Raw genomic sequence first — 27,079 nt, 5'->3', positions numbered from 1 at the left:
TACTGCCACTTTACGTTCGCTTCCAAATCTGAAGGGGGCCTCCAGAGGTGGAGCTAAGGGGGACGAATGTCATTGGTTGGGACAGTATGACCTAAAGCAACAGGAATTGGCTATAGAAGCGACAAGCAGTTTTAGCTTTAAAGCAAAACTGCTTTAACGTTACCGAAGATTCCCAGCCTGACGACAGGGAATATTCATGAGCATGTGAATCCATGAAAGATACCAATGCTGGAGAACAGGAGTTACAGATAAGTAACATATTCCTTGCGGTCTTAATATTCAAAAATGTCCTTCCTTGAGGTCATTCTCCAGGTGTTCATGACATGATAACATGTTTACAGTGAATATAGAATTTCCTGCAAGAGTGGATTACACCCTGGCAGCGAGGCCAAGCTTGCTTGACTGGTACAGAAATTACTCACTTATACAGCTGGGCGTGGGCATGGGCACATGTTCTGTTTTTAGAGCTGGCATTGTAACAATTGGATTTTAGGACTAATAGTAGTAAATCTGCTCTTTCAGGCTTATAGCATTGTTTTTTTTTTTTTACAGCTGGGGGTTCAGTCTGCTTTTTTGAATTTGTGAGTCCAATGTGCTTTTTTATGTAAAGGGGCACACATGTTGATAAGACTGGCTGTTAGATGCTACCATTTATTATCAGAGGGAAAAATTGCCACAACTTTGAAGAAAAGAAAGATTACATTTAGAATGTTCCTGCACCCTGAGGCTCTCCAGATGTTTTGGACAACAACTCCCATGGTACCATACAATTGAGTGTGCTAGATAGGGATGAGGGGAGCTGTAGTACAGAACATTTGCAGGCTAGTTATCTGCCTTATATTAGCAGTAAGGGGCTTTAAATGGGCCAAAGATCTGAAAGTGTGGTCAGCGAGAGCCCTTCAAAGAGCCGAGAAGCATGTTACCTCCCCTGTCTTCCCTCCTGTATTGTGATGACAAAAAAGACAACATTTGAATAAACTTTGAAGTTACAAAAATATAATGATTTTTATTTTTTTTTAAATTTTACTCTGTTACAGGGATGGAGCCCCATCCATCCCGGCACACAAGACATCTGGGAAGACAGGAGGACCAAGGTATAAAACTTTACATCTTTCCATGCGGCTGCCATGCAGCCTTGCATTTCTTATTGTTTAAACAGAGACAGCGTCTCCTTCTTTATAAGGCTGTTTGATCTCTGCCCCCCACCCTCCCTGTAATGTTGTAGCTTGTCTTCCCCTATTTAAATAATGTTCATAGAACAAAAGTCAAATGAAGTCCCAATAACAACCTTATAGAGGGGGAGCGCTGTGTACGTATTGGTTTATTGTCACTTGTAATCATCCAGACATGATGCCTTATTTCCTGTGTGGACCTGTGAGGTGGGGATTGTGGATTGCGTAAGAGAACTTGCTGGTCATGCCCCCATTTGGAGGTTGACCGCAGGAGTTGGAATTCTCATTCCGACAACCTTGACCCAAAGATTTAGAGGAGGAGCTTCTCACCCTCAGGAGCATTTTTGTCACGCTCGTCCCCACTTCCTCTCTGTCCTTAAGAAACTGAACGGCTGAGACACTCATGAATGTAATTTTAGGAGGGAGGGGTTAAGGTAGTTTCTCCCACCTCCCCCACAACCTTTGCTGCACACCATGTTGTCCCTGTCATTTGGCGGGGGCCCCTTTCCATTAGATGTCATGTCCCCCTTACATTTTCAACAAAATTACTCCACTGGAGACACTGCTCGATTTAGTAAATGGCAGCGGGAGTTGGTGGCTGGCGGTAGCAAAGCTGCTAGCCCGGAAACTTGGGATAGCGATAGTACCTCCCCATCCTACTTCCAGGCCTCTGAGCAAAATAAAGGATTAACTCCACTCGACTGTGCATACATTGTTGACCGGGCATAATCCACTTGTGCTATGCACGATTACGAGGAGGGTAGAGCTCGGCTGTGCTGTAGGCACTGAGCTGGTAGATTGTTACCATGGTGCCACCAGCTCCCCCCTGACACAGTTGAAGCGATCTGCCTGGCAGAAGTGCTTCCGACGGGTGGTGTGTCTCCTCGGGCCGCCATTTTTGGCCCATTTGACCAGTTGGGCAGTGGCTCCACCTGTGAGCCTGGCGGCCAGAAGGCAGAGCAGAGACCTGACTAGCACTACACCAGCAGTTACCCTAAATAGAGCCCTAAGCACTGATTGCTCTAAAGTCACTCTATAGGCAGCGGCAGGTGAACGACACAGCCTCTGAAGTCACTCAATAGGCAGAGACAGGTGAAGGACACTTAGCCCCTGAAGTCACTCTATAGGCAGAGGCAGATGAAGGACACTTAGCCCCTGAAGTCACTCTATAAGCAGCTGCAGGTGAAGGACACTTAGCCCCTGAAGTCACTCTATAGGCAGAGGCAGGTGAAGGACACTTAGCCTCTGGAGTCACTTTATAGGCAGCGGCAGGCGAAGGACACTTAGCCTCTGAAGTCACTCTATAGGCAATGGCAGGTGAAGGACACTTAGCCTCTGAAGTCACTCTATAGGCAGCGGCAGGCGAAGAACACTTAGCCTCTGAAGTCACTCTATAGGCAGCGGCAGGCGAAGGACACTTAGCCTCTGAAGTCACTCTATAGGCAGAGGCAGGCGAAGGATACTTAGCCCCTGAAGTCACTCTAGGCAGAGGCAGGTGAAGGACACTTAGCCTCGGAAGTCACTCTATAGGCAGTGGCAGGTGAAGGACACTTAGCCTCTGAAGTCACTCTATAGGCAGCGGCAGGCGAAGGACACTTAGCCTCTGGAGTCACTCTATAGGCAGCGGCAGGTGAAGGACACTTAGCCTCTGGAGTCACTCTATAGGCAGCGGCAGGTGAAGGACACTTAGCCCCTGAAGTCACTCTATAGGCAGAGGCAGGTGAAGGACAATTGGCCATCCAGTGAACAGCAAGAAAGAGAATCAGGTATGTTCTATTTTGTTATGTTATTCGTATTTTATACTGCGCGCAACACCACTGAAGGCTTGATGGCATCATAGTGAGTGTTTTGGAATCTTTAAGAGCATTCACTTGTTTTGCAGGACATATCTCTACATTTCGAAATTAAAACAAATAGAACAAAGTTCAGAACAAAATTGAATGCATTTTGTGGTCAATTGAAGATATTAAATGTTACGAGTTTTAATATCTCAAATGTGCTCCAGTGTACTATAACATCCCTGAAAAGAGAGACACACATTACATGTGTTTCTTCAAAAAGGTTTCCCCAAAAACTATACATTTTATAGTTGAGTTATTGAGGGGCAAGTTGCATGGACATTTACTTGTTTCACGGTGGTGCTTCACAGTGGTGCTTTCACAGTGGTGCTTTCACAGTGGTGTTATTCTTATGAATGCTTGACTTTGATGATCACTTGTGTAATTACTTAAGAGAAATGCTTTAATTATTTTAAAAATTGGATTCAATATTATTGTATTTTATGATACTAGGTAAGATGAACTAAAATCACTTAAATTCTGCTAACAAAACACGAGGCCTTTGGTTTCACCTCTGTTATAACAAACAGTATAATCAATGTTTAATTTTCGAAATTAAAACTGCATACATTTTAATAGCATACTGTTCTTGCTGCTGTTGGGTTTCTTCTACAGGAGACGAGCGCAATGTTAACCTGCCCTGCATGCTTTGAATTAAATTCTCATTTTAAATCCTCATTGTTTTCAGTTTTTCTGTCCTGCAAGCATCCTTCATGCAAATAAAGCATGTAAGTTTGTGCATTTCTGCAAGCTACAGTCGCATACAGGCTTGGGTTAGGACAGACTTTACCTCCGCGGGGTAGGTCCCCAAGTCTCATTTCGCCGTTATTCAGTCCTCCATAGACGCCTATTGATTGTTGGAATCTTGTGAAAACGAGGCATGTTTACACTCTCCCAGAGGAGCAGGTAGATGGATGTTCTCTAATGGAGGGACGATGGGATCATGGGGCCCAGAAGGACATGATACCATGTTAAATACACAGGAATGTTTATTGAATGTCAGCGTGTGACAAGACAGAGGTTCCTGGTGGGCTGTAGCATGAGGTTACTCTCTGTAGATGGCCTCAACCCTTGCCCCAGAAAGCCTTATAATTCATAGGCTGTATTATTTTGAATTTTACTCCGTTTTCCACCAGGAGAGAATGGACAATTTCCGGCCGCTGTAGTGTGTGTTCACTGTGAGAGGGCCAGAAGCTGACTTTGTCAAGAGAGGATGGAGACCCGTCTCATCCTTGGATGGGCGGCAAACCGGAGTTCTTCCCACAGCCAGTCCTGCCCCAGAGGCAGGATGTGGGTGTTGGGAGGGCCGCAGTCCTTGCCCCCTCTTCTTTTGCCTGAATGCATGAATTGAGTACCACCTTTTCTTGCCCATGCCTGTACTACATGATGATGGCCAGTCGCTTTCTTCTCCCACCTAGGACTTCAACATCCAGTATGTTTAGCAGTGGAAGAACAAGTGAGCAACCTGACAGGGAAAGGAGACAGTGGTGAGCTGCCTCAGTGCAACCTGCACATCAAACCAGCGGATAAAGTATGCTACTTGACACTGAGCAGAGCAAGGGATACACCTCCAGCCAAGGGATACATCTCCAGCCAACACTTAAGAGACAATTCTCTTACCATGACAAGCCAGTGAAGTGGTCCTCCTGGCAAATCAGTATGCTTAATAATTAAAAAAACCCTAACACAAACTGAGACATTGGCCATGATTGCAGCAGGCCTCCATTGCCTAGAACCAGCGGAAAGGTGTGCGAGAATTGGGTGGGGCTTAAGACCTCTTTTATGTGTTTGCTCACTTTTAACAGCTCCCCTGGTGAAAAGAAAGCGAACAGTTGCTCCTGAGTACCAGATGAGGGAGAGAGCCAATGAACAGGGGAGGATGGAAAGGGGCACAGGAAACAGGAAGGTGTGAGTTATTTGGGTGAGGTCAAGGGAGGAGAAGGAGGGCCAAGAGACTAGACAGAGGAAGGACAGTGTAGAGGAGCATGGAGGAGTATTGCCGAACGAGTGTGCAAGGCAAGGTATGGGACGGTGGGAGAAAGTGGTACTTGGGTTTAAGTGTTTGTGCAAGGTGTGTGAATGGGTTAGTAGAGCAAGAGTAGGGAGTGAATGGGAAGGCGACTGAGGGAGTGAAAGGAGCGAAGCTGGAGGGAGAAGGTGTAGGTGGAGTACAGAGTAGTAGTAGTTTGGAGAGGGGAGTGTAGTAGTAGTAGTAGTAGTGTGGAAAGTGAAGAGTAGTAGTGCTTAGGAGAGAGAGAACATCAGAGGGAGAGAGGGGTATAAAGGACAGTGGGAGGAAAAAGGAAAGGAGCGTAGAAGGAAGGAGAAGGACAAATAGAACATCAGTGCATGGAGTACAAGGGTGCGAAATGGAAGAACCAAGTGGGGCCCAAGGCACCTTACTTTCTGCATGTTAAACTGCATTGGGGACCTAGGTGAAATGTCATATGAGTGAACTCCCTCTCTGATTATATATTTGTTTATATGTAATAATATGTACAGAAAGAAGATTACTGGGTAAGTAATGTTTGTCATATCTTATATTTGTTTATACACCCGTGAAATTACTACTTAACACTCAGATGTCCCCTTAAGCCAATATACCCATTGAGCATTATAGGGCCTCATTACGAGGTCAGAGGTAACCTGCTGGTGCGACCAACGGGTTGCCGCCGACCTCATAACACTGTTTCCTAGCTTCCAGGTGCAACCGGGACATTACAAGTCCCGGCGGCCCGGAAAGTCAGGCACCGGAAAATGTAAGTCCCCATTCCCATGGAGTCCAATAGGACTCCATGGCAACTGTGCCTGCTGGGGCCGCTGCGTCTGGCAGGGTCAGACCTTTCAGGCGCAGCGGCCCCGGCAGGCAGACTCGAAGTGTGGCGGTCCGGAAACAAGGCTGCCGGTAAGATTACCAGCACACTTGTTTCCGGACCGCCACACTTGTAATGAAGCCCTTAGTGTGGTGCCAGAAGAGGAGGGGCGTCCACTGTCACGTTTTTCAGGCAACGTTGGAGACAATTAATCTGTATCTCCATGAAAAGTTGCTGTATTTGGGTGTTTTGCAGTGACCACCATGCTCCTGTGATCAGTTGAGCCCAGTAGGCCCAGCCTAACTCCTCAAAAAGTGTGGTTTGATTATTTCCGAGCTAGTCCCTCATTCATTCTGCTTTGGGGCTCCCAAAAACAGCACGGTCGGTAGAAATACGATTAAATACCATTTGTAATATGTGCACGCTTGGGCTAGATATAGTATTTGTTCATTTTCTAGAACATGGGCACCGGAAACTGCTAGAAGTAGGAAAATTACCAATTCTAGTGGCACAATACACAAATAGTATTTCCTCTAGCATTTGTTGACTTGGAGAGGTGTGGGCCATTGTTTATAGCTCTGCTGTGAGTGGCAGAATGACCCTCCGTCCCCCGCAGTAGATCCCCGGTGTCTGCATTTTTACTGGATCACTGAAAACAAAATTTGGGTAAATCTAGCTTTAGATGAATACCTTGGACCAAGGCTTGTTCCCAGTGGCTCTTCATTTTCCTACAAACTATAGTCTCTAATGTTGTCATGTCCCCGTGTTCATCATAGCGTATGTTAGAGGTCTGCAACTTGAGGATCTACAGATGTTTTGGACTACAACTCACATGATCTTGCACTGACCATGCTGGTTGGGGCTGGTGGGAGTTGTAGTCCAAAATATCTGGAGAGCCAAAGGTTGGAGACCCCTGTCCCTATGTGGTTCATGCTTTCTTTTGACTATGGCCAAGCCTCACTATTGTTTTCTGTGCTTCGAGGTGCTTGAATTTCTATGATAGCATCACCCTACAGTGATGAGCACATCATGATGACTTTCGTCTTGTAATGAAAATAATCATGTTGGACCTGCATGCAAGTTTTTGCCCTAATTATTTGTTTAAAACCTTTCCTGCCCCCAACTACGAGCCTCAGTACACAGGCCTTCCAGGCCTCCCCTTCCCCACCTCCACTCCCAGCATGCCTGGATAGGCCAGGGCTGCACCAAGTGGCGAGAAGCTCCAGGAAGCACTAGAGTGCACCTCCATGGTTCCTAGGCTTCCTAGTCCACTCTCATGCCACCTGAGCTGCATCTGCAGACAAGCACTTGCCCACATTATTTTGTTACTATATTTTTAAACACCATGCCCCCACTCCCCTGAGCCTAGGTGCCGAGGCCTTCCAGGCCTCCCCTTTCCCACCTCCTCCCCCTTCCACTACCTGCGGAGCATGCCCAGATAGGACAAGGCCGCACCAAGTGGCTGGAAGCACTCCTCTTATGTGGATCTCCCAGGGCCGCCCTACCCAGGCAACCGGCTAAGGGCCATAGGAAAAGGGCAACTCTCACTCCCTGTTTGCCCATGGATGCCTGACGGGGCATCCTACAGCTACAACCAGGTAAATTGGCGCGGGCCGGGAGCACCAGTGAAACCATGCCACTACCACATTACTACCACATACTCTTCAGATTGTTTTGATCTCCACTGTGCTCTCTAGTTTTACTTTGTGTTGCCAATGTTTTGCTCTTAGAAGAATTGTGACGGTTAGCCGATGTCTTGCACCTAGAAAAATAATGAGGGTTAGCCAATGTCTTGCTCTTAGAAGAATTGTGAGGGTTAGCCAATGTCTAGCTCTTAGTAAAATCATGACCGTTCGCTAATGTATTGCACTTAGAAGAAACGTGAAGGTTAGCTAACACTTAGAAGAAACATGAAGGTTAAAGGGATGGTTCGCCCAACATTTTTTATTTGAAAAATAGATAGGCAATATTAAAAAAAAACGAATGGCATATTTTTTCCAAGTCCCTATGTAAAATTTAGAGCAATTCAAGCTCAAACTTTGCAAAAGCAAGCACATTGGCGCATCCATTTTGTGAAATGGATGCCCGCCTGTGCTGGCTTTTGCTTTTGTGGCACTAATGAAGGAAACGCCAGCCAGCTGTAGTAAACGAAAGCTACCACTAGGTGGCTTTTCCTTCATTGGTGCCGGGACTCGGAGGACGCGGACCGGAGACTACAGGCAGAAAAGCTGCAGCTGCATCTCGGTAAGTGCTATTTATTTATTTTTTTAAAATAAGCACTCGCTGCGGGTTTTTTTTCTACGTTTTCCGGACTGGAGGAGCCCGGAAAACTTAGAAATAAAACCGCAGCTTTAAAAACGTTGTATTTATGTTTGCGGTAGCTTTTGAAGCGACCGCAAACATAAATACGTTATTGTGTTTGAAAACGCTGCGGTTTTTCTTTCTAAGTTTCTCAGGCTCCTCCGGCTCGGAGGAGCCTGAGAAGCTCAGAAAGAAAAAACACAGCATTTTCAAACACAACCGCGTTGTGTTTCTGCCTGCCGTGGCTATCACTTTGGGTCTCCGGTGCGCACCGGAGAGCCAAAGTGAAAGCCAAGGCAGGCAGAAACACAACACGGTTGTGTTCACATGATGCAGTGTTTCTGCCTACAACTGATTTCCCATTTGGGGCTGTCGGGCTCCCCACGGGGGGCCAGAGAGCCCCAAATGGGAAATGCTAAATGCTGCAGTGTTTCTGCCTAAATCTGCTTTCCCATTTGGGGAAAAAGCCAAAGCGAGCACAGCGGCGGGCATCCATTTCACAAAATGTATGCCCCCATGTGCTTTCTTTGAGCTTGATTTGATTTTTTTTTAATATTGCCTATCTATTTTTGAAATAAAAATGTTTGGGCGATCCATCCCTTTAAAGATGTATTGCACTCAGAATAACTGTGGGGGTTAGCCAATATCTTTCACTTAGAAGACTCATGGAGGTTAGCCAGTGGCCCGCTCTTAGAAGAATTGTGAGGGTGAGACGATGTATTTAATGTATAAGAACATGATACAACAGTCCACAAATCCACTAACAATTTTCAATTATTCTGCCTACTCACCCTAAAACACGGAACAGTATACAACATACCTCTATCGCAGCAAAACATAAGACCATCACAAACCACAGCGAACTTCACACACCACACAACAACAAACAAGAAACTAAGCCAACCACCCAAACTACACACACACCATCAAACACAACAACCACCACATATCACGAGCCAGCACACAGTGACCGTTTTTCCAAACTAAAGCTACCAACAGTATATCAAAGCTCTTGTATGTTTCCGTCTCAATCCCACTAACAAAGCCCCCCAGACCCTCCTTCCATTTGAGATCTTCCAGGGCGCCAAGAGACACGTTAGTGGCAGCAGTGCGCGGTACAAGACCAAATAACATAACATAACATAACATACAGGTGAGATCAGAGATGGAAAGGCGTTGAAAGAGAGACCATTTTAATTCTTGTGAAAGTGTTCAGCAGTGTGGGTGTAGATATTCACTCTGGATAAATCTGAATTAACTGCACACCGAGGGCGGACACAAGTCTTTTGGGTGCTTTAAGTGCACCACTCTACCTTGCTTCAGTTTAGTGGAACTTTACACATACCAAATTCTCTTATGGGTTTTCTTTGGGAAAGCAAGTAGACATTTTTTTAATAATTGTAATATAATAATATAGGTATTTCTAATGGGGAACCAAAACGGGAAACCTATATGATGTGTATATACCTAATACATGCAGGAGCCTTGATCTGTAATAGTAGCCATAAGGCCAAAAGGGTGTAAGGGTGAAGAGGGACTACGAAGAACATAAAAATCTGGATCCTTCTCATGCACTTTGATGCTTTTAGTTATACCTTTTTGGTTCTAGGTTAATTATGTCAAAGAACATATTGATCCACAATCATTGTTTTTGGGAAGAGGTATTTTTGAAACAATCTAGTGTGGCAAACAAAGATACTTTCATAAATTAACGAGAAAAGTCAAAGTTGAGGTGAATTGTCTTTTACACATCAAGGTAATGAGTAATTTAACTGGGGAAGTGCGAGGGAGCTGTAAAGATATTTATTCATATGATATGATAAGTAATTTATAACGCGCCTGTGCACAAGTGTTTCTATGCGCGACAAGACAAGGAAGGGTAGACAGAGGGAGAACAAAACAAACGATCTTACTAGGCCTTGTGTCATTCAGATCGTGCAAGTGCAAGGGGGAGTGAAGAGGGGCGGGGAGTGCAGTGGCAAAAATGCCTTAAGGGCTGCCAGGGTGGTGGCTCAAGTAAATGCGGGAGGCAGGGGGCTGCAGGGTTGCAGATACAGTCCCTAAGTGGGTGGGAGACCCGGAGGCAGTGCAAGGAGCTACTAGTTGTGCAGGAGCCTGGTGTTTGTGAGGTTCTGTGGGTCGCCGGGTAACTAGTTAGCACAGCAGACAGGAGCATCAGCAGGGGAGAGAGAGAAGAGGAAGGTCTTGAGTTGTTTACAGACCCTTAGGTGGTCCTGCTCAAGTTTAAGAGAGGCAGGGAAGCTGTTCCAGAGGGAGGCCCCATCCGAGGACAGAGATCTAGCCCCCACTCTCTGCCTGGAGAAGCGTCTGACCCTCAGAGAGTTGGAGGTGGACGAGCGGAGGGCTCGGGAAGGAAGATGCTTCGTAAGAGAGAGTTTGATGTAGTGTGGGCCCTGGCTCCAGAACATCTTGTGGACGATGCAGAGGGCCTTGAACTTGATCCTTGCAGCCACCGGGAGCCAGTGGAGAGATTTCAGGACTGGAGAGATACGATCACTGGGCTTGAGCCAAGGACAATTCTGGATTAGTTGCAAAGGGCGAAGAGTAGAGGCAGGCAGATTTAGAAAGAGACTGTTGCAGTACTGCAGCCTAGAGAGAACCAGGGCTCTGGAGACAGTGAGCTTCTGGGGAAAAGTGAGAAAAGGAAGAATAGCTCTGAGGAGGTGCAGCTGGGAGTGTGAAGGAAAAGTCAGAGATGTGAGGAGAGAGACCCCAAGATTTTTCACCTCACAGGAAGGTGCAGGTAGAGGGCCCAGGGTGGGCGGCCAGAGTGAAAGAGGGAAAGCGGGAGCAGGGATCTCAATGAGAAGAATCTCAGTTTTACTGGCATTAAGGCAGAGATCCTTGGAGGCACACCATTCCTGAATCGCAGATAGACAGTCAGGTATGAGCGAGAGAGCAGAAGCGGCAGAGGAGAGCCAGAAGTAGAGCTGAGTGTCATCTGCATAGCTCTGAAAGTTAGAACAGAAGGTAGAGATGAGGTGGGCCAGAGGTGCCAAGTAATGGTTGAAGAGCCAGGGTGAGAGGTTAGCATCCTGGGGAACAGCACATGTAGAGAGAGAGGTGGTAGAGAGAAAGGACCCAAGTTGGACCTGGGAGGGTCGATTAGAGAGAGTGAAGGTCAACCAGGCTAGGGCCTGACTCGTGATTACCCAGGTTGTCACAGAGGCAATTGATCAGGATGGCTTGGTTGACCGTATCGAAAGCAGACGATAGATCATGGGGAATGAGGACAGAAGGAAGTTTAGTGTCAAGATTAGAGAGCAAGCCTTCACGGGTGTTCAGGAGAGCAGGTTCTGTGCTTCTGGGTGCTCTAAAGCCAGGCTGGTGGTCATGGAGACAACCAACAGATTCAGTATGGAGAGTAAGCTGGGAAATGGGCAGCTTTTCCAGGGGTTTGCCCAGGAAAGGAGTGATATAGATCGGACGGTAGTTTGCTGGAAAGGAAGGATCGGCAGAGGGCTTCTTGAGGAGGGGGTGCACAAGGGAGTGCTTTAGGGGGGAAGGTTAGGTTCCAGTGGCAAAAGAGTGATTTCAGAAATCGGCCAAGGCTGGAGCGAGGGTGTCGATGTGGTCCTTGATGGTTCTGGAGGAGCAGGTTAGCACCTGCTTTGATGAGACCTTCTTAGATCGAACTTGTCTAGAAACATCGTCGGGAGTGAACACGGGGAAGGAGGAGAAAGGAGGAGGAGAGACGGCCAGGAGTGGAAGAGGGAGAGGAAGAGGAGAGAGTGGACAGGATGTCCTGAGTTTTAGTGGTGAAGTGAGAAACCAGTGCTGTGCAAAGGGCTTGGAGGGAACAGGAGAGGTGGAGACTGCAGCAGGATTGGCCAGCTCCTTGTAGATTTTGAAAAGTTCAACCGAGTTGTTAGAGGCCGCAGAGACGCGGGCTTGGATTTAAGCTCTCTTCTTGGACAGGTCAGATAGTCTATATTGCCCTTGGAACAGGCGGCAGGCCAGTTTGTCGGAGGATGAGCCTGATGCCCTCCACTTCCTCTCAGCCACCCTACACTTGCGTTTAAGGGTAGTGAGGTCGGAATCATACCAAGAGTTGCACTGGGACTCCCTATCCTCATAGGCCGTGAAGGACATCTTTCTGCATGGTGCGATGGTTGGTCACTGAAGCATATTACTAGATGTTTATATGGACAAGCTATCAACTAATATGGATTGATGGGCAGGTCACCCTTATCCTGAGAGGTTGTTCAGTACATGTCCATCGACTTAAAATGTAGTGGTCTCCTTAGAGGTCACTCAGTGATATCGTCCTTCACTTGTTTGTGTGCTTGACATAGTTGTAAGCCTGCTATTTGACACATGTAGTTTAACTGAATTCTGAAAAGCTACCTCGTGTATTAGTTCACTTGTGTAGGAGTGTAATAAATTGTAAAGAATTGTAACGGAACTATCTTGTAACCTTGTGCACGCAGAGAGATAAAGCACTCTCACTCTGTCTTTATCGAAGCTTCTCCCTGGATAGAAAACTACATTTTCCAGGGTTCCTAGGGTCGCATTTGTAGAAACGTCAGGCGCTTCAGCGACCAGCCATTCTTCGCCGGTCATCGCCGTGCACAGCGTTTGGCGTCTTACCGCGATCCATCATTAGTATAGTAAGTACCATAATTGCCTTTTTCTTTACTGAACTTGGTGCTGCATTCTTGAAATATGGGGCTCCCTACAAGAGGGACACTATCACTGGCCCTTTTGCGTGCAAACCGGATCGCCCTAATAAACAAACTTAAACTAACAAAACTTGATACCCTAGACAAGCATCCGCAATCCGCTACCACCAATTGTTACAAAATCAGTGATGCCCAATTTACCAATGGGGCTCCTGCGGAGGACCACACAATGACACCACAATGTCTAAGCCAGACACTGGCTAAGGTATCAGCCTCACCTTTTCCCGACATTTTTAAAGAGACTGATATTTCACCTGCAGATAGCGAAAACCTTCATTATTAACTAATCAGGGTCTAACTGTTGAGCATTGCTAGATGAAGGATAGCTCTACTTCCCATGAGCATAGCCACACAACCATCCTCAGAGAGGTTGCAAAGTTTTCACAACAAGCAAATGCGAATGAAAACAATCTCCATGTCACATGTGGCAAAGGGACAAAATTAAAGCGACTCTTTTGAACACCAGATCGCTGAACAACCATGCCCAAGATATTCACGACCTGATTGTGGATAGTGCACTTGACATTATATTCCTTACCGAAACCTGGATTACAGATACCAGTGGCCCATCAATTAACCTTGCAGTTCCCCCAGGGTTCCCCATCTTTTGTAAAAACAGGGAGCAAGACTATGGAGGAGGGGTGGCAATTATTTCAAAATCTGAACTGGGTCTTTTTGCTTCTCCAATCTCATGTCAGGGTTGCGAGATCTTACACGTGAAAATGACCCCACATCCAAACAGAGGTATAAACCTTGTTCTTATATATTGCCCTCCATCAGCCATGCCAGATTTTACTGATGAAATCTCCTAAATCATAAACTCCCTTGAGGGCCCTAATCCAGCCTACCTCTTTTTAGTTGATATGAACTACTGGTAGGGTGAAAAAACAGATAAGGTAGCTATCGAACTAGGGAGAGTCTTAAACAACATAAGCTTTCAAGTTGTAAACTTGGACCCCGCCACATATAAGAATCATATGTTAGATTGGGCGGTATCCACAGACATAAAAACCAACATTGACCAGACTCGACCTTGTATCTGGTCGGATCACTATATCGTGGACTTCAACTTCGAACTCCCAGAGGTTAAACCTCACAACCCTTCAAAAATAGTTACAAATCGTAACTTTAAGAGGATACAGGTCCATGATTTATCTACATGTCGTTAAACTATCATGACTGAGACATTGAGTACAGATTCCATTGAACGTCTTACCTTGTCTTTTTCAAACCCCTTTTTGAAGATTCTGGAGGAAAAGTCTCCTCTTCGATCTAGAACTATAAGAGATAATCCTGGACACAAAAAATGGTTTACTCCGCATCTCACTATATTAAAAAAGGAAAAACGCAAGTTGGAACTACGGTGGTGGTTAAAACACAAATCTGAAGAAAATAAAAGGCTTGGAAAGAAATAGACAAAACATACAAAAATGAAATCGTAGAAATCAAAATGGACTACTACAGCTTTGAGCTAACTGCTCTAAAAAACATTTCGAGGTCCTTAGACTTCTTGAAAAGCCTTGGGCACTGATTAGAAGGAATCCTGATTGTTCATTCTAATCAGGATTCCGTAGCAGTTCAAAAAGCCTTTAAAACTAAAATAGTAAACACCGGAGATAAAATCAAAGGAGCCCTGCTTAATGTCGCCAATTCAATGAGCAGCAGCCTCTGAATTTAAGATTGAAAATCCCTCTCTGTATGCGTTCTTCCCGACATGCAGAAACTCTCAACATCTTTGCAACCAACTTCCTGCTCGGAAAACATACTGCCACCTAAGTTAATCTTAGAACATAAAAATGTATTTGCTCCATTTTTGACTAGATTTGTGAACTCATCTTTTAGAGACGGCAGGATTCCCAGGTCAATTAAAACTGTCTCAGTTACTCCATTGCTGAAAAAACCCAACTTAAATCCAAAGGACCCCAGCAACCCCAGGCCTATCACAAATTGTAATTTTCTCCTTAGGATTCTCGACACAATTGCCTGTCTGCAATTTCAAACATACGTGGAATCTCATAACATTCTCCACTATAGACAATCCGGTTTCCGACCCTGTTACAGTACCGAGACAGCACTAGTAGACCTTCAAACACACATGCTGGAAATCATTGTAAAAGGTAAAACAGGATGGCTGGTTCTGTTGAATTTGTTGGTGGGGTTTGATCTGGTGGATCATGAACGCCTCCTTCACTCCCTATGTTACCTAGGACTCTGTTCTGAGGGGGCGGTCAACTAGTTTTATCTAGTTTTTATCTGAACGTGAATCTAAAATTCAGTGGGGATCGGCATGATCTCCAACAGCCCCAATTTGGTGTGGATTCCCCCAAGGGGCTAGCCTATCTCCCATTCTGTTTAACTTATACATTAGGCCACTTTGTTCCTTAGCAGGCGATCTGGGTGTATTTTTTTATGAACTACGCGGATGACACCCAGTTAGTTATATAATCTACCGGGGACTATATAACTGACTCTGGGGCTCTTAAAAACATCCACCATCGGATAGAACTTTGGATGTCCTCTAATTGGCTACAAATGGCAACAAAATAGAAATCCTTATCTTTGGCTCAAGATAGGCTGGGCGAACCTGGGCCCTGCCTTTACAAGCTTTACAATCAGAGACAACACCATCCCTGTACAATATAAAGTGAAAACATTGGGTGTTTAGTTAGAGGCTGCTCTGAACTCTGAGGCACATGTCAACCAGCTGAGCCAAAACTGTAACTACCATCTTCGTCTTCTTAGAAACATTTGCCCTTATATCTCTGAAGTAAATAGTGCAACTATTACCCGAGCTACTATTATCTCAAGGCTCGACTACTGCAATTCTCTATTGACTGGAGCCTCAAACTCCAGCCTGGAAAAATCCCAAGTATTGCAAAATGATGCAGTACGCATCGTTAAGAATGTTTCAACACGCTTAAATATCTCAAAGCACAGCCAAAATCTTCACTGGCTCCCCATTCAGGAACAAATCAATTTAAAAGCTGGAAACATGGATCATAAATTTATCTTTGGATAAGCTCCTGCCTATTTAAAAACATGAATTCCACAATATCATCCATCCAGAGTATTGCGCTCTACTAACAAAATGCAGATTATCTGTCCAGACCATAGACGTGCAAAGGGACTTGGAAGTTCCTTTCCAGTAAAAGCAGCTACTTTCTGGAATTCACTCCCTAATACTCTGAGAACAGACCCCGACCTAGGCATTTTCAGAAAATCTCTAAAAACCTTGCTCTTAGAGTAACCTATCCTCCTTTCGAACCCGCCCTCTGACCTTTCAGTGTCCTGTCATTTGATGGTGGTCCTTATATTGTGTTAATGTTTTTGGCGCCCCGATGCCTGCAGGCTTCGGCGTCTTACAAATAAATGAATAAATACAAGTCTATTGTAACCTCACTACAGAGAGGTTTTTCAGGCCCATTCATTCCCTTTGGGAGGTCACAGGGAACTGGAATCCCTGTCGGTCAAGGTTTCTACGGACCAATTCTTTACATATGGATCAGTGGCAGGACAGTGAACCCATTTCAGTACAGCTTGTTTAAAATTAATCTTTCCCTATGAAGCAGTGGCAAGCCATTGAAACCTTCTTCAGGAGAGGTTGTTTAGACAATGTCTTTCTCAGTGGAGGGGTGACAAGTCAGCCGAACTGCCTTGCCGAGAACGTGTTGGGACTACAAGTTTTCCAACCAGGTTGTGGCGGATTATTGGACATTCCTGGGAAAGTTGCTGCAGATCATTAGATGCCCTTTCCTGGGAACTTGTCCAAACCACGTCTTTCCAAGTCAAGTTGTGGCAGATCATTGGACCTGCTTTCTTGTGAACGTTTTCTGGACACGTTTTTCCTAGTCAAGTTATGGCAGGTCATTTGACCCTCTTTCTCGAGAGCTTTCTTTGATCACGTCTTCTCTAGCCTTTTTGTGGGAGATCGAACATGCTTTCTTGAGAACTTGCTCAGGCCGCGTCTTTCCTAGTCAATTTGTGGCAGGCCATTGGGCCCTCTTTCTCCGGAGCTTTCTTAGGTCACGTCTCTCCTAGTCTTGTTGTGGCAGATAATCGGACCTGTTTTTTGAGACTTTTATCTGGTCAAGTCTTTCCTAGTATTGTTGTTGTGGCAGATCATTGGACCCACTTTCTTGAGAATTTGTTGAAGCCACGTCCTTCCTAGTCTTGTTGAGGCAGATTACTGGACTTCATTTCTTGAGTGGATGCTCCCATGCAGCCCATTCCACACCCAAAGCTACCGTTCTTAACATTCCAATTTCTGAGGGCTCTGAAGCTGGGCAAGCTGAATATCCTCATGTTGGCCATTGTCCAAAGATGAAAGCTAAGGCGTGATGTCTTCAGCGGTGCTTAAGTCTTCTATTCGATTCTTTAATGATTGAACCGAATTGTTTCGTTTTAGTTTTTCCACGCATAACTACTATTCATATACCACAGGGGAGAAGAACATGGTAGGACCTGAGCATGAGAGATTCCCTTTTGAAAGTTTGCAGACCTCAATGGAACGCTTTCGCTTGTGTTCAGGTGTATAGATTTTGGACATGTGTCGAGACCTGCAGCTTCACCTCAGCACACTTACCGGAAGTAAGAACTCATCAGCCAATCCGATTTCTGCAAATTCTATAACCGATAGGAAACGTCAGCAAGCATTACAGAAATGTGTGGCCAGTATTCCTTTAATCGAATTCAGTGATAATAAAGGTGCGGAATTGACATTTCTGCACGTGTCTCTGGAGAATTGTGTTTATATGTTATTTTGAATATTTTATTTTCCAGCATTCTCTTTGGTCAGGCCTTGAAGTAAATGAACAGACTACTATAATTACTGGAGCTTTAGGATGTATTTGTAAACCATTTATTTTATATCATTCTTGAATATAGAAAAACTCCTAATGTGTGTTTAGTTTGTGAAATCATTAATCTTTTTCCGTCGTTAGTTATTTGTGATTTAAATTCTGTCATTCCTTTGTCAAATTCTTCCAATCTTAGCTTACAGGATTCCATTTGTACTTGTATTTTTTTGTATATCTTCCTCTGATTTGTTCAAATCAATTTCTGTTTATTGTGCTACTTCTTTGGCATTATCTATGATCAAAATCAGCCACTCTCGCCCACATTTGTTTGCCTTGTAACTTGAACAGTTCACTGTTAAGGAATAATCATGGTTAATTGTGAGCAATTAATCTGTGTGGTAATGATTTTCCTTTCAAATATTCCAATACAATTGCTCCATGGAGTTCAGTCTTTACTAAACTATTTCTTTCCTAATTATGTCATCTCATCCCAGTCACTGGCTTTGCTACCAATGTTCTTGCTTGTGTCATTGCCCAGGAACAAGATTTTAGTCATTAACTCTTTTCCATAGTTATCGATGAAAGTGAAACACTTTTCTGCCACCATTCTTATAACATAAGTTGTTTGCACCTATCGATTGTTTAGACTTTACAAAGCCAGAAGCATGTATCAAGTGTGCCCCAAAGAATGTCCATCATTTAGAGCATGCAAGTGCAGAAACATGTAGGGCATTGTGCACATCTGAATGCTCCATATGTGATTACTATGCAGGATAACATTACTTGTTTTGTGATACTTGCCACCTACATGTGGGTGTTGGTTCTGCGCACATTGAGTATATAATGGATTGATTTAAAAATAAGTTCTGTAAAAGAGGGATAAATGATTGTATATAACTGTTTATATGTTTTTTATGTAAAGTCAGATAAAACCAAATACAGTACGTGCTGTTAGAGGTTATAGGGCCTCCTCATTCCAAGTTTGGTGGTGTGGGAAAAAAGTGGAGGTAATTCTGTTACTGCCCCTTTTTTTGGTGGTAACGGAATTACCTCCATTTTTCCAGCACCACAAAATTACAAGTTTTGCAGAATTACTGAGTGGTAATTCCGCTGATTTCTGCAATTGAGGAAAAGTGGAGGATTTATCACCAGCATGCTGGAGTGGTGTGTCCTCCTTGCTCACTGCTCAGTTCTGTGGGTTCTGGGCTGTCATTCACTCAACCCTCATGCTCTGTAGGTTCCTGGCCTACTGTTCACTCCCCTCTCAGCTTTGTGCTTTGTAGGTCCCTGGGCTCTTCTTGATTCACCGCCAGGGCTTTCTAGATGTATTGTCTGTTCTTGAATCACTGCTACGCTTGGTCGATGTCTCTGCTATCTACTCCAACTATCTTTCTCTCTTAATTGCAGCTGTTCAGGAGGAGCGCCAGCGGGGTAAAGAACGGAATGAGAATGAGGTGGAGTCCACCAGTGGCGCCAATGAAGAGATGCCTGTGGAGAAGATACTGGAAGCCGAGCTCGCTGTGGAGCCAAAGACAGAGACTTATATCGAGGCAAACATGGGCTTGACCCCCAATTCGGTAAAGAGAGAGCACTTCTTATCTTCTTTAATCGCCTTAGAGTTCTCTCAATAAGAGGACATCAGAAGAACAACCTTAACCCACCTGTTTTTGGGACCTCACTCCACCGCTCTGATTCTGGCAGAAGCCGTTTACCTAGCTTCTTCTGGGACCCGTTTCTGGGACCAAAGACCATTCGGCTTCTTAAGCGAAACATGTTAGTTTCCTAGGGATGAGGGCCATCGCGGTTGTCTTCTCCACCAACTTGGTTTTGCCGCAATCAGGGATTTGGGATTTTGTTTGTCGATTAATGACTTCTTGTGTGGCTGGCGGCTCCGACAATAGGGCATTATCCCAAGGACGATGACTGGAATTATTGTCTTCTTGAAAGATTACTCTGTCCTCCAGTGCTTGATGGCTGCAGCAGGTTGTTTCCCCAATGCTAGGCTGCTTTTCTGTGATGGTGGCAAGCTGAAGGGTGTGTCTCAAAGATGGGTGAAGTGTTTTCTTTTTCCAAGCAGTTGGGTTTCTTGGATTTCTTGGATAATGGGGCGATTGGTTCCCATTCAGCTCTGGCGTGTCTGTGAACCTGAATGCAGCTCGGGAAATAATCGCCTCATTATCGAAGAAATCTTGTGAAATTTCATTTTGAGGCGCAATTTAGCTCTCCTAAGGAACAACCCATTCCTACTTTAAACCGGATAGCTAGAAACTAATTGGGCTAAACAACAAATACCTTTTAGACTTTGAAGCACAGAAGATACGAAAGGAATTTTAGGCTTACTGGTTTATTCGACTATGGACTCAATAATCAGCAGTTCTAAAAACATATAAGAGCCTATGCAGTCATGATTTTGCAATTACCTTGACAATTAACTATTAGGGGATCACTTGTTAGTTTGCCTTGACAGAGACCGCATATTTGAAACACACGTTGGCAATCAATTTAGGACAACAGCTTGGGAATCAATTTAGGCCATGTGAGCCCAATACATTTTCTACAACACTATTTACTCATCTATTTCAGTCTCCTAATTTGTTCTTGCAAATTTAATATTGACATCAGATGCGCAGTAGTACACATCCCCTTGTACTAGAGTACTTACAATTACACCCTGCTCGAGGTGAGCGCAGATTGCCATGAGAGCAAGCAGCACTCACAATTAAAAGTAAACACTGCCTGTCATGCAAGCATGCCAGGCAGCATTTACTCACTTTGCACAGTAGAGTGCAAATGTGCAGGGCAAAAGTATGCCGCCTTTTAGCCTAGAGCTAGGTGAGCCCAGAAGGGCTCGGCCGGACCCCGGGTCAAAACTTGGGCTCTGGCCTGGCCCTCATCTCAGGTTTGTGCCTGCCCCAACAGGGGCCTGCCACAAACCCCTCCAGCTGCCTGGCCAGTACAAAAATAAAATAAAAATCCACGTTCCTGAAGTGCCGACAGCACAACAGGCGTGTGCTTTCTTGACTTCCTGTCTCGGGCTGCCTCACTTCCTGTCCCGCCACCCAACCACTCATTGACTGGCTAAAACTGGACAGGAAGTCAAACGGCCAGGATAGGAAGTCAGGCGAGCACACTCCTGTTTGAAGCGGCAAATTTAAAGGTAGACTCCACTCCCCCCTTCCATCATGCTCCTTTCCCTGCCCCTTTACCAGCACCCATTCCCCCACTCCCCCAAGCTCCATTTCATGCCTTTTCTCTGCCTCAGACCCCTTACCTCCCTTTACTCTGCCCCAGCACCCGCACCCTGCTTTTTCTGGCCCCTAGCCCCTCACACTCCTTTTCTTGCCTCCTAGCCCCCTCACACCCCTTTTTTCACCCCTAAGCTCCTTACACCCCTTTTACCCCCTCTACGCCCCTCAGGCCCCCTTCTATCACCCCATCCCCCCACATATCCCTTTTCCTGGGTCCCAAAACCCCCTTTACTCAACCCCCAGCTCCCTACACACCTCTTTTCTCATCCCAACAACGCTCCTATCCCTTTTCCTCGCCCAGACCCCCTCAACCCCTTTACTCAGCCCCATCCCCCTCACACCTCTTTTCTCACCCACTAGGCCACTCACCTGTTTTCTCACTGCCTCATACCCCTTGTATCGCCTCATCCCCTCTCATATCCCTTTTCCCGGCCCCCATTAACCCCTTTACCCCTCACACCCCTTTTCTCCCCAACCCCTCACATGTCCCTTTTCTCGACCCCATGCCCCCTTCAACCCATTTATCCCCCATCACACTTCTTTTCTCACCCCCAGCTCCCTTTCATTTTCACTGCTTGCATACACCGTACGACGTCCTTTCATCGCCTGCATGTTCATCCCCAGGCATTTTAAAGTGCACATTCCATCGAATGTGCTCATCAAATTTTTTAGGGGCGTGGGAAAGGGCAGATACGGGTTTGGGCGGGTAGGCAATAGCAAAAATAAGTGTGGGAGGGGAGTTTGGGGGGGAACCCCCCAACCCCTCAAACAACCAAAAACAAACGATGAGCATTTTCGATGGAATGTGCACGTTAAAATGACAGGGGATGAAATTACAGGTGATTAAATGACATGGAACCGCCTACACCTCCAACCTCTTTTGTACCCCTCTCAGCCCCTGACATAGACCGCCCCTCACACCCCGCTGCTTTGCGTGCCCATTTCCCTGGCTTGGCCCGTGTTTGTCCCTAAGAGACAGGCCCTAGCCAAGCGATCCCCGGCTCTCTCAGCTCTATTTTGCCCTGCTCTTTTGCACTCTGCTGTGCAAATGTTGAACATTTGCCATCGTGGAGCCGCCTACATGTATGTCAGCATGTAATGGCTCTTTACCACCAAATTACTCATTTTAATCCAGCTCCTCTGTGCATTGTGCGACGTGCCCAGAAGCGGCTATGCTTCCACGAGCCCTTTTTCTGCAGGGACCTTTCATGGCACGTGGTCCCTACACCTGTGGCTGGGATCCACGGAGTGGCTGCATAGAAAGCCTGTGTGTGACAGCGAAGAAATGGCATAACAGTGACATTAGCTTTGCCAGAACACGCAGAACGTCGAAGGGTGCGCCCGGAGCTGCCTGCAGCACGTGTGGCCTGGGGGCGTCGAGTATTCCAGAAGGAATTTATGAGGCATGTTTAATGAAGCACCACCGAAAGTTTACACAATTGCTAACACATTCTTACCTTTTTCATGATTTTGTTTTCCTTCCTGGCTTCTTAATCACGTTTTCTACTACTTGATGTCATCACTTTTCTTTTTACCGTTTTCTTTTTTATTTAATCGTTCTTGTTTCTTCCTTTCCTTACTTTATTTTTTTCTCTGCACCAGTTTGGGCCCCTTTTCTCCATATTATGATTTCCCCTCCCCGTTTTTCTTGTTTCTTGTATATTTATGTATTTGTCACGTGCTTTCTCTTTCTTCCTGGGTTTTCTTAATTGAACTATAAATAGGAAACCCCAGTGTCTGCAATTCTATTCAACGTGATGGGTGTGCCCAATGGCAGAGTGTCTAAATCATGACTCACTGGATTTTTTAAAAGCATATTTTGTACAACGGCGCCACTCTGTGGCCACTTAGTTATTTGCCTGCATTTCCTCCTTCCTTTTATTGCTATCAGCAGGACTTTGGCTGCAGGTTGGTGGCAGAAGCAGGCCCGCATTCGCTCTATTCTAATCTCTTTACTTTCTGCACTTTTCAGCCGAATGACCCAGTCACCAACATCTGCCAAGCCGCAGACAAGCAGCTTTTCACCCTGGTCGAGTGGGCAAAGAGGATACCGCACTTCTCCGAACTGCCCCTGGATGACCAAGTAATTCTCCTTAGGGCTGGTAAGAACAAGGGCCACTTTTTTAAAGAAAAGAAGGACATTTTGAACTGAGGGCGATATATAGCCAAATGTGCTATCCCGCCTTCAAGGGCCTAGTGAATGAGGTGTTGAGGAGGGGCCAGTGTTGCCAGATGACTCCATGTCAGGACTTTGACTTCTCCATCAGTTGCCTGCTGGGAGTTGTAGTGTTGGGTAAATTCCATTGAATAAAATGGAATTAAGTAAAACTAAGAAACTCAAAGCCCAGGAGTGGAGCCAGGTGTCCCTCATGACATGGAGGCATCTCGCTCCACAAGAGTGAAGACATTGGGGAGCTACCCACTTGGCTTTCCTTTGTGAGGGTGGATTGAGGGGCAGGATCTTTTCTTTCTCCAGGGATGTCCTAGCAGAGCATTTGAAATCCAAGGTGTGTGCTGTTTCGTTAATTAGCATCAATTTACACACAGTTGACAACATAATCCATTGCAATCTGAAGATGTTTATCCAATCCTGTTTTTGTGCTGCATTCTGGGACTTGTAGTCTGAGTTTTCTGATAGGAAAAGCATTGCAAAAAAATAAAGCAGGACTGGATAAGCGCCTACAGATTGAAATAGATCATGTTGGCAAGTATGCTTGCAGGACGGGACGTATTTGGAGCTGCAAACTCTTTGCTGCACGAGCAGGTCACCTAGCCACAATTTATTTTTAAACTGCTGCATTCTTACTTGGCAAGGCACAATTATGGTAATATCCCTAATGTGGTGGGTTGGGGGAAGTGATTTTATTTGGCAAACGAGTGAAAAAAAAATCCTACAGGAAACATGCAAATTAGTTTCATACTATCTTTGCAGATTGCACAACCTGGAAACAGAGTGCAACTCGGTTGAAATGTGCATGTTTTGTAAATTCATTGTTTTTAAAAAAAACATGAATCTCATACTATACTTGTTTATTTGGACTTGAATGCTGTGCCACTGGGAGACGGACATTGTATTGGAATGGGGTTGGATGCAGCAGTAACAACATGGCCAGACTTTCCATTGGGTCATAGTTGCCAAGTGGACCCATGTCATACGTGACTCCATGAGCTAGCCCCGACGTTTCCGGTTGCATACAGGGACTTGTAGTTTCATTTTCTCCATTGTAAGTATGGGCCTACAATTTCAGAATGCCAAGCCAAAAGTCAGGAGTTGCTCAAGGTGTCTTTGGGCCATTTGTTAACCATGCTGGGTCCCTCTATAAATATTCGTGCCACTTTCCAGACCTTAAACAAATACCTCTTCATTGCCGTCTTGTGGGGAAGGACTTAGTCAAAGGTTGCTGTTTGTCGGTAGTACTCGGATTCCCCGTTCAAGCATAACATTATTTATATTTGGTTCCTTGCCTTTTCGTGGGCCCTTTTTGGCCTCGAGGTATCTTTTTTTTCTTTTGTGATTATTAAGGCTCATCCTCCAGTCAACCAGTGTAGATTTACTATAAAAGAAAAAACAAATCATGTTAAAAAAAATCTGAGTAATTCGGTCTGCAGTCTGTGGGCAGCACGGGGGAAGCGTGGCACACAGAAGAGCACCGGAAAAGGACGTGACGCACAACTGCGCGCCATGCTTCACAGCAGAGGGAAGGGGAATGTCAATGTTAGGGTGTGGGATGAAGGCCGTGGATCTGGATGGGAGGATTCGGAGTGGGCCGATGGACCCCTCGAAAGCAGAGGGAAGGGGGAGGGGAGAAACAAGAAGGTCCTTGCAGGAAGTGGTCTATTCAAAGCGGCCTTCTGCTACATCACTCTTTAACATGCAGAATACGAACCTAGATGCAAACATTCAGTGTCGCGTCACTCTGCGGATCACGGATTACTGTGAAGCAGACTTACATTTGTGAATAGTTTACTTTCATTGCAAATGGATTCCTTTTTGTTGATTAGCAGTTTCTTTTATTGGGAATTGTTTTGTTTTTTTACTTTAATTGATTGTTTTAGCAAATTGATTACCTTTTGTGAGAAAGGGATTAGAATACATTTCTGAGGCATTGATTGTGCGTGGGGGTTGGAACCGTTCCATCTGCAGATGGTTTTGGCCTGGGGTCCATTCTAGAGGACTTACAGTTCCACCACCATGGTGTGACCACTCCAGTGGCCAGGGCGGTCCAGTGGGATAAGATCAGCAAGGGAAGGCTCCCCAGAGTGGGCATATGTGTTAGCAGTCACTCTTGATGACGTTGTTGACTTGGCCAGTTCTCGCACTGTCTGTGTGTGGGCACACACGATGTGCGTACGGTTACTGGGCAGTTGAGAAGAAGGCCTCTGCGGCCAGTGGGATCCAAGGTGTTAGCAGTCACTCTTGATGACGCTGTTGACTTGGCCATTTCTCGCACTGTCTGTGTGTGGGCACACACGATGTGCGTACGGTTACTGGGCAGTTGAGAAGAAGGCCTCTGCGGCCAGTTGGATCCAAGCGAAGGAATCAATCCGCTGCCACTTCACAGACCCGGCCTATCATTTTAGCTGTGCATCATCAGCACACCTGTGCGATCCAATCCTGTAGAAATCAAGGGGCTAGCAAAGCTATGCATATATTGAAGGCGGCCAGGGATGGCACTGATCATTGACGAAGCACACAGTTCATATTGGCGGTGTTGGACAAGATGGTTCTGTGCTTGACCTGCCAAGTGCAGAGCTCCAACCGTGACGTAAACCACTTGTGCACTGTGCCTCTGATTCCAGTGTGGGTATCAAGGGGAGTAAGGAGCAGTGTTCAGCAATGCGGAAGGCCGATAATAGGTTGAGTGATGGTAGCACGCTTGCATGGCTATCTCGTAAGAAAGAGGAGAGTTCTTGGCATATGTTGATTACGGTGGGCTCAGCCAGTCCGCATGCTGCATTCAGACTGCAAGGCACTGAGTGGATTGTGGGTCGCAAGGTGCTTGGAGAATTGTCTTGTGTTCCACAAGAGTGAAGGCCAGTGAATGGAGTCCAGGAACGTTTCCAAAATGACCAGGAAACTATTTCAGCAATCAGGGAAAACAGGAGGAGGGCACTGCAGCAAAGCGTAGAACAATCGGTCAAATACCAGAGACCCAGTAGAAGCGCAAAATAAGAATCACCAGGAAAAATCCAAAATCCGCAGGCAGACAGGTTTGTTGCACAGAAAAAGGCAATAGACAGAATAGGCTAATGAACAATCCGGACTTACCGACGGGCGAAGCCGAGCATACCACGGTGGTCTAAAAGCTTGCCTCCTGTCTTTTGGGGGCGAGGGAGCTCTCTGTCACAGAACTGAGGTTGACGTGCGATGCGTGCCCCAGGGAGGCATGTGAATATAGGCCGATCATTGAGCCGCTACAGGACAGGGCACCCACCGAGTCCTTGTATCAACAGGCATACCCGCCTCTGTGTCGCAGCCGCTGCAGGTAGGAGATTGATCAGTGTGGCTCTCAGTGTGAGCGAGTTAGCACACTTGCAGCACACTTACATCCGTTTCTACATTCTTCAGCGGGGCAGTACTCCGCCAGTTGTACACATGGGTCACAATGGTCACCTTGATCCTCTAGCCCTCTTGACAGCCCTCTTCGCCCTTGCACAAGCCTCCCGGCCATACTTTAAAATCTGTCCCTCTATCCATTATTCATGGTCCATGGCGGTGGCATAGAGAGGCTGCTCATGAAATATTCAGGGCGATGGACTTTAGCTAAGCAAGATACTTGCAATCAGAGATGGAAGTGTAATATAAATCATTGGTACACCGTACCGCTAGTTTGTTCGCTTTTTACAGAGCGTACCCTTAGTTAAAAGGCTCAAGAAATGCGTCATGGACGCTTTTGCTTTCTCCTGAGCGAAATATAGAATCCACTGAGGCCGGACACTCAAGCACTGCCTGTTTCTCAGGTCTCAGCTAGAGACACACAAACACACATGCGTGCACACACCCCCCCCACCCCCACCCAGTCCGTGGATATGCAGGTCGTTAAGGTGCTCTGGTTGCAAACAGATTTCTTTTATCGGTGGCAGAGCCTTTCATATGCATGATGGAACATTTCCAACTCAAAAGAGCAAAGCACCAGGTACCTTGCAAATCTGTGATAGTTAAAGTGAGCAGCGCAAAGCGCTCATTTAAAGATGTGTTTATATCCAT

The 27,079-nt window shown here is 45.8% G+C and overlaps 1 protein-coding gene across 6 annotated transcripts in view; it reads left to right on the top strand.

Annotated features, from left to right (window-relative positions):
• The window catches only part of RXRA (retinoid X receptor alpha), a 594,089-nt gene that overhangs the window by 536,018 nt on the left and 30,992 nt on the right, over positions 1 to 27,079 (top strand). For 4 of the 6 annotated variants that reach the window (XM_069609608.1, XM_069609611.1, XM_069609607.1 and 1 more), the window contains 3 exons: positions 1,038 to 1,094; positions 19,031 to 19,200; positions 22,844 to 22,973. In XM_069609608.1, the coding sequence (XP_069465709.1) occupies positions 1,038 to 1,094; positions 19,031 to 19,200; positions 22,844 to 22,973 (357 nt within the window). The remainder of the gene's footprint in view (positions 1 to 1,037; positions 1,095 to 19,030; positions 19,201 to 22,843; positions 22,974 to 27,079) is intronic. The other 2 variants (XM_069609612.1, XM_069609610.1) reach the window with 1 other exon arrangement.

This window comes from Ambystoma mexicanum, chromosome 8 (genome assembly GCF_040938575.1).
Source record: "Ambystoma mexicanum isolate Mex_15411 chromosome 8, UKY_AmexF1_1, whole genome shotgun sequence".
NCBI lineage: Eukaryota > Metazoa > Chordata > Amphibia > Caudata > Ambystomatidae > Ambystoma > Ambystoma mexicanum.
The sequence above is the reverse complement of the archived record's forward strand: the minus strand, read 5'-3'. Positions and strand labels throughout refer to the sequence as shown.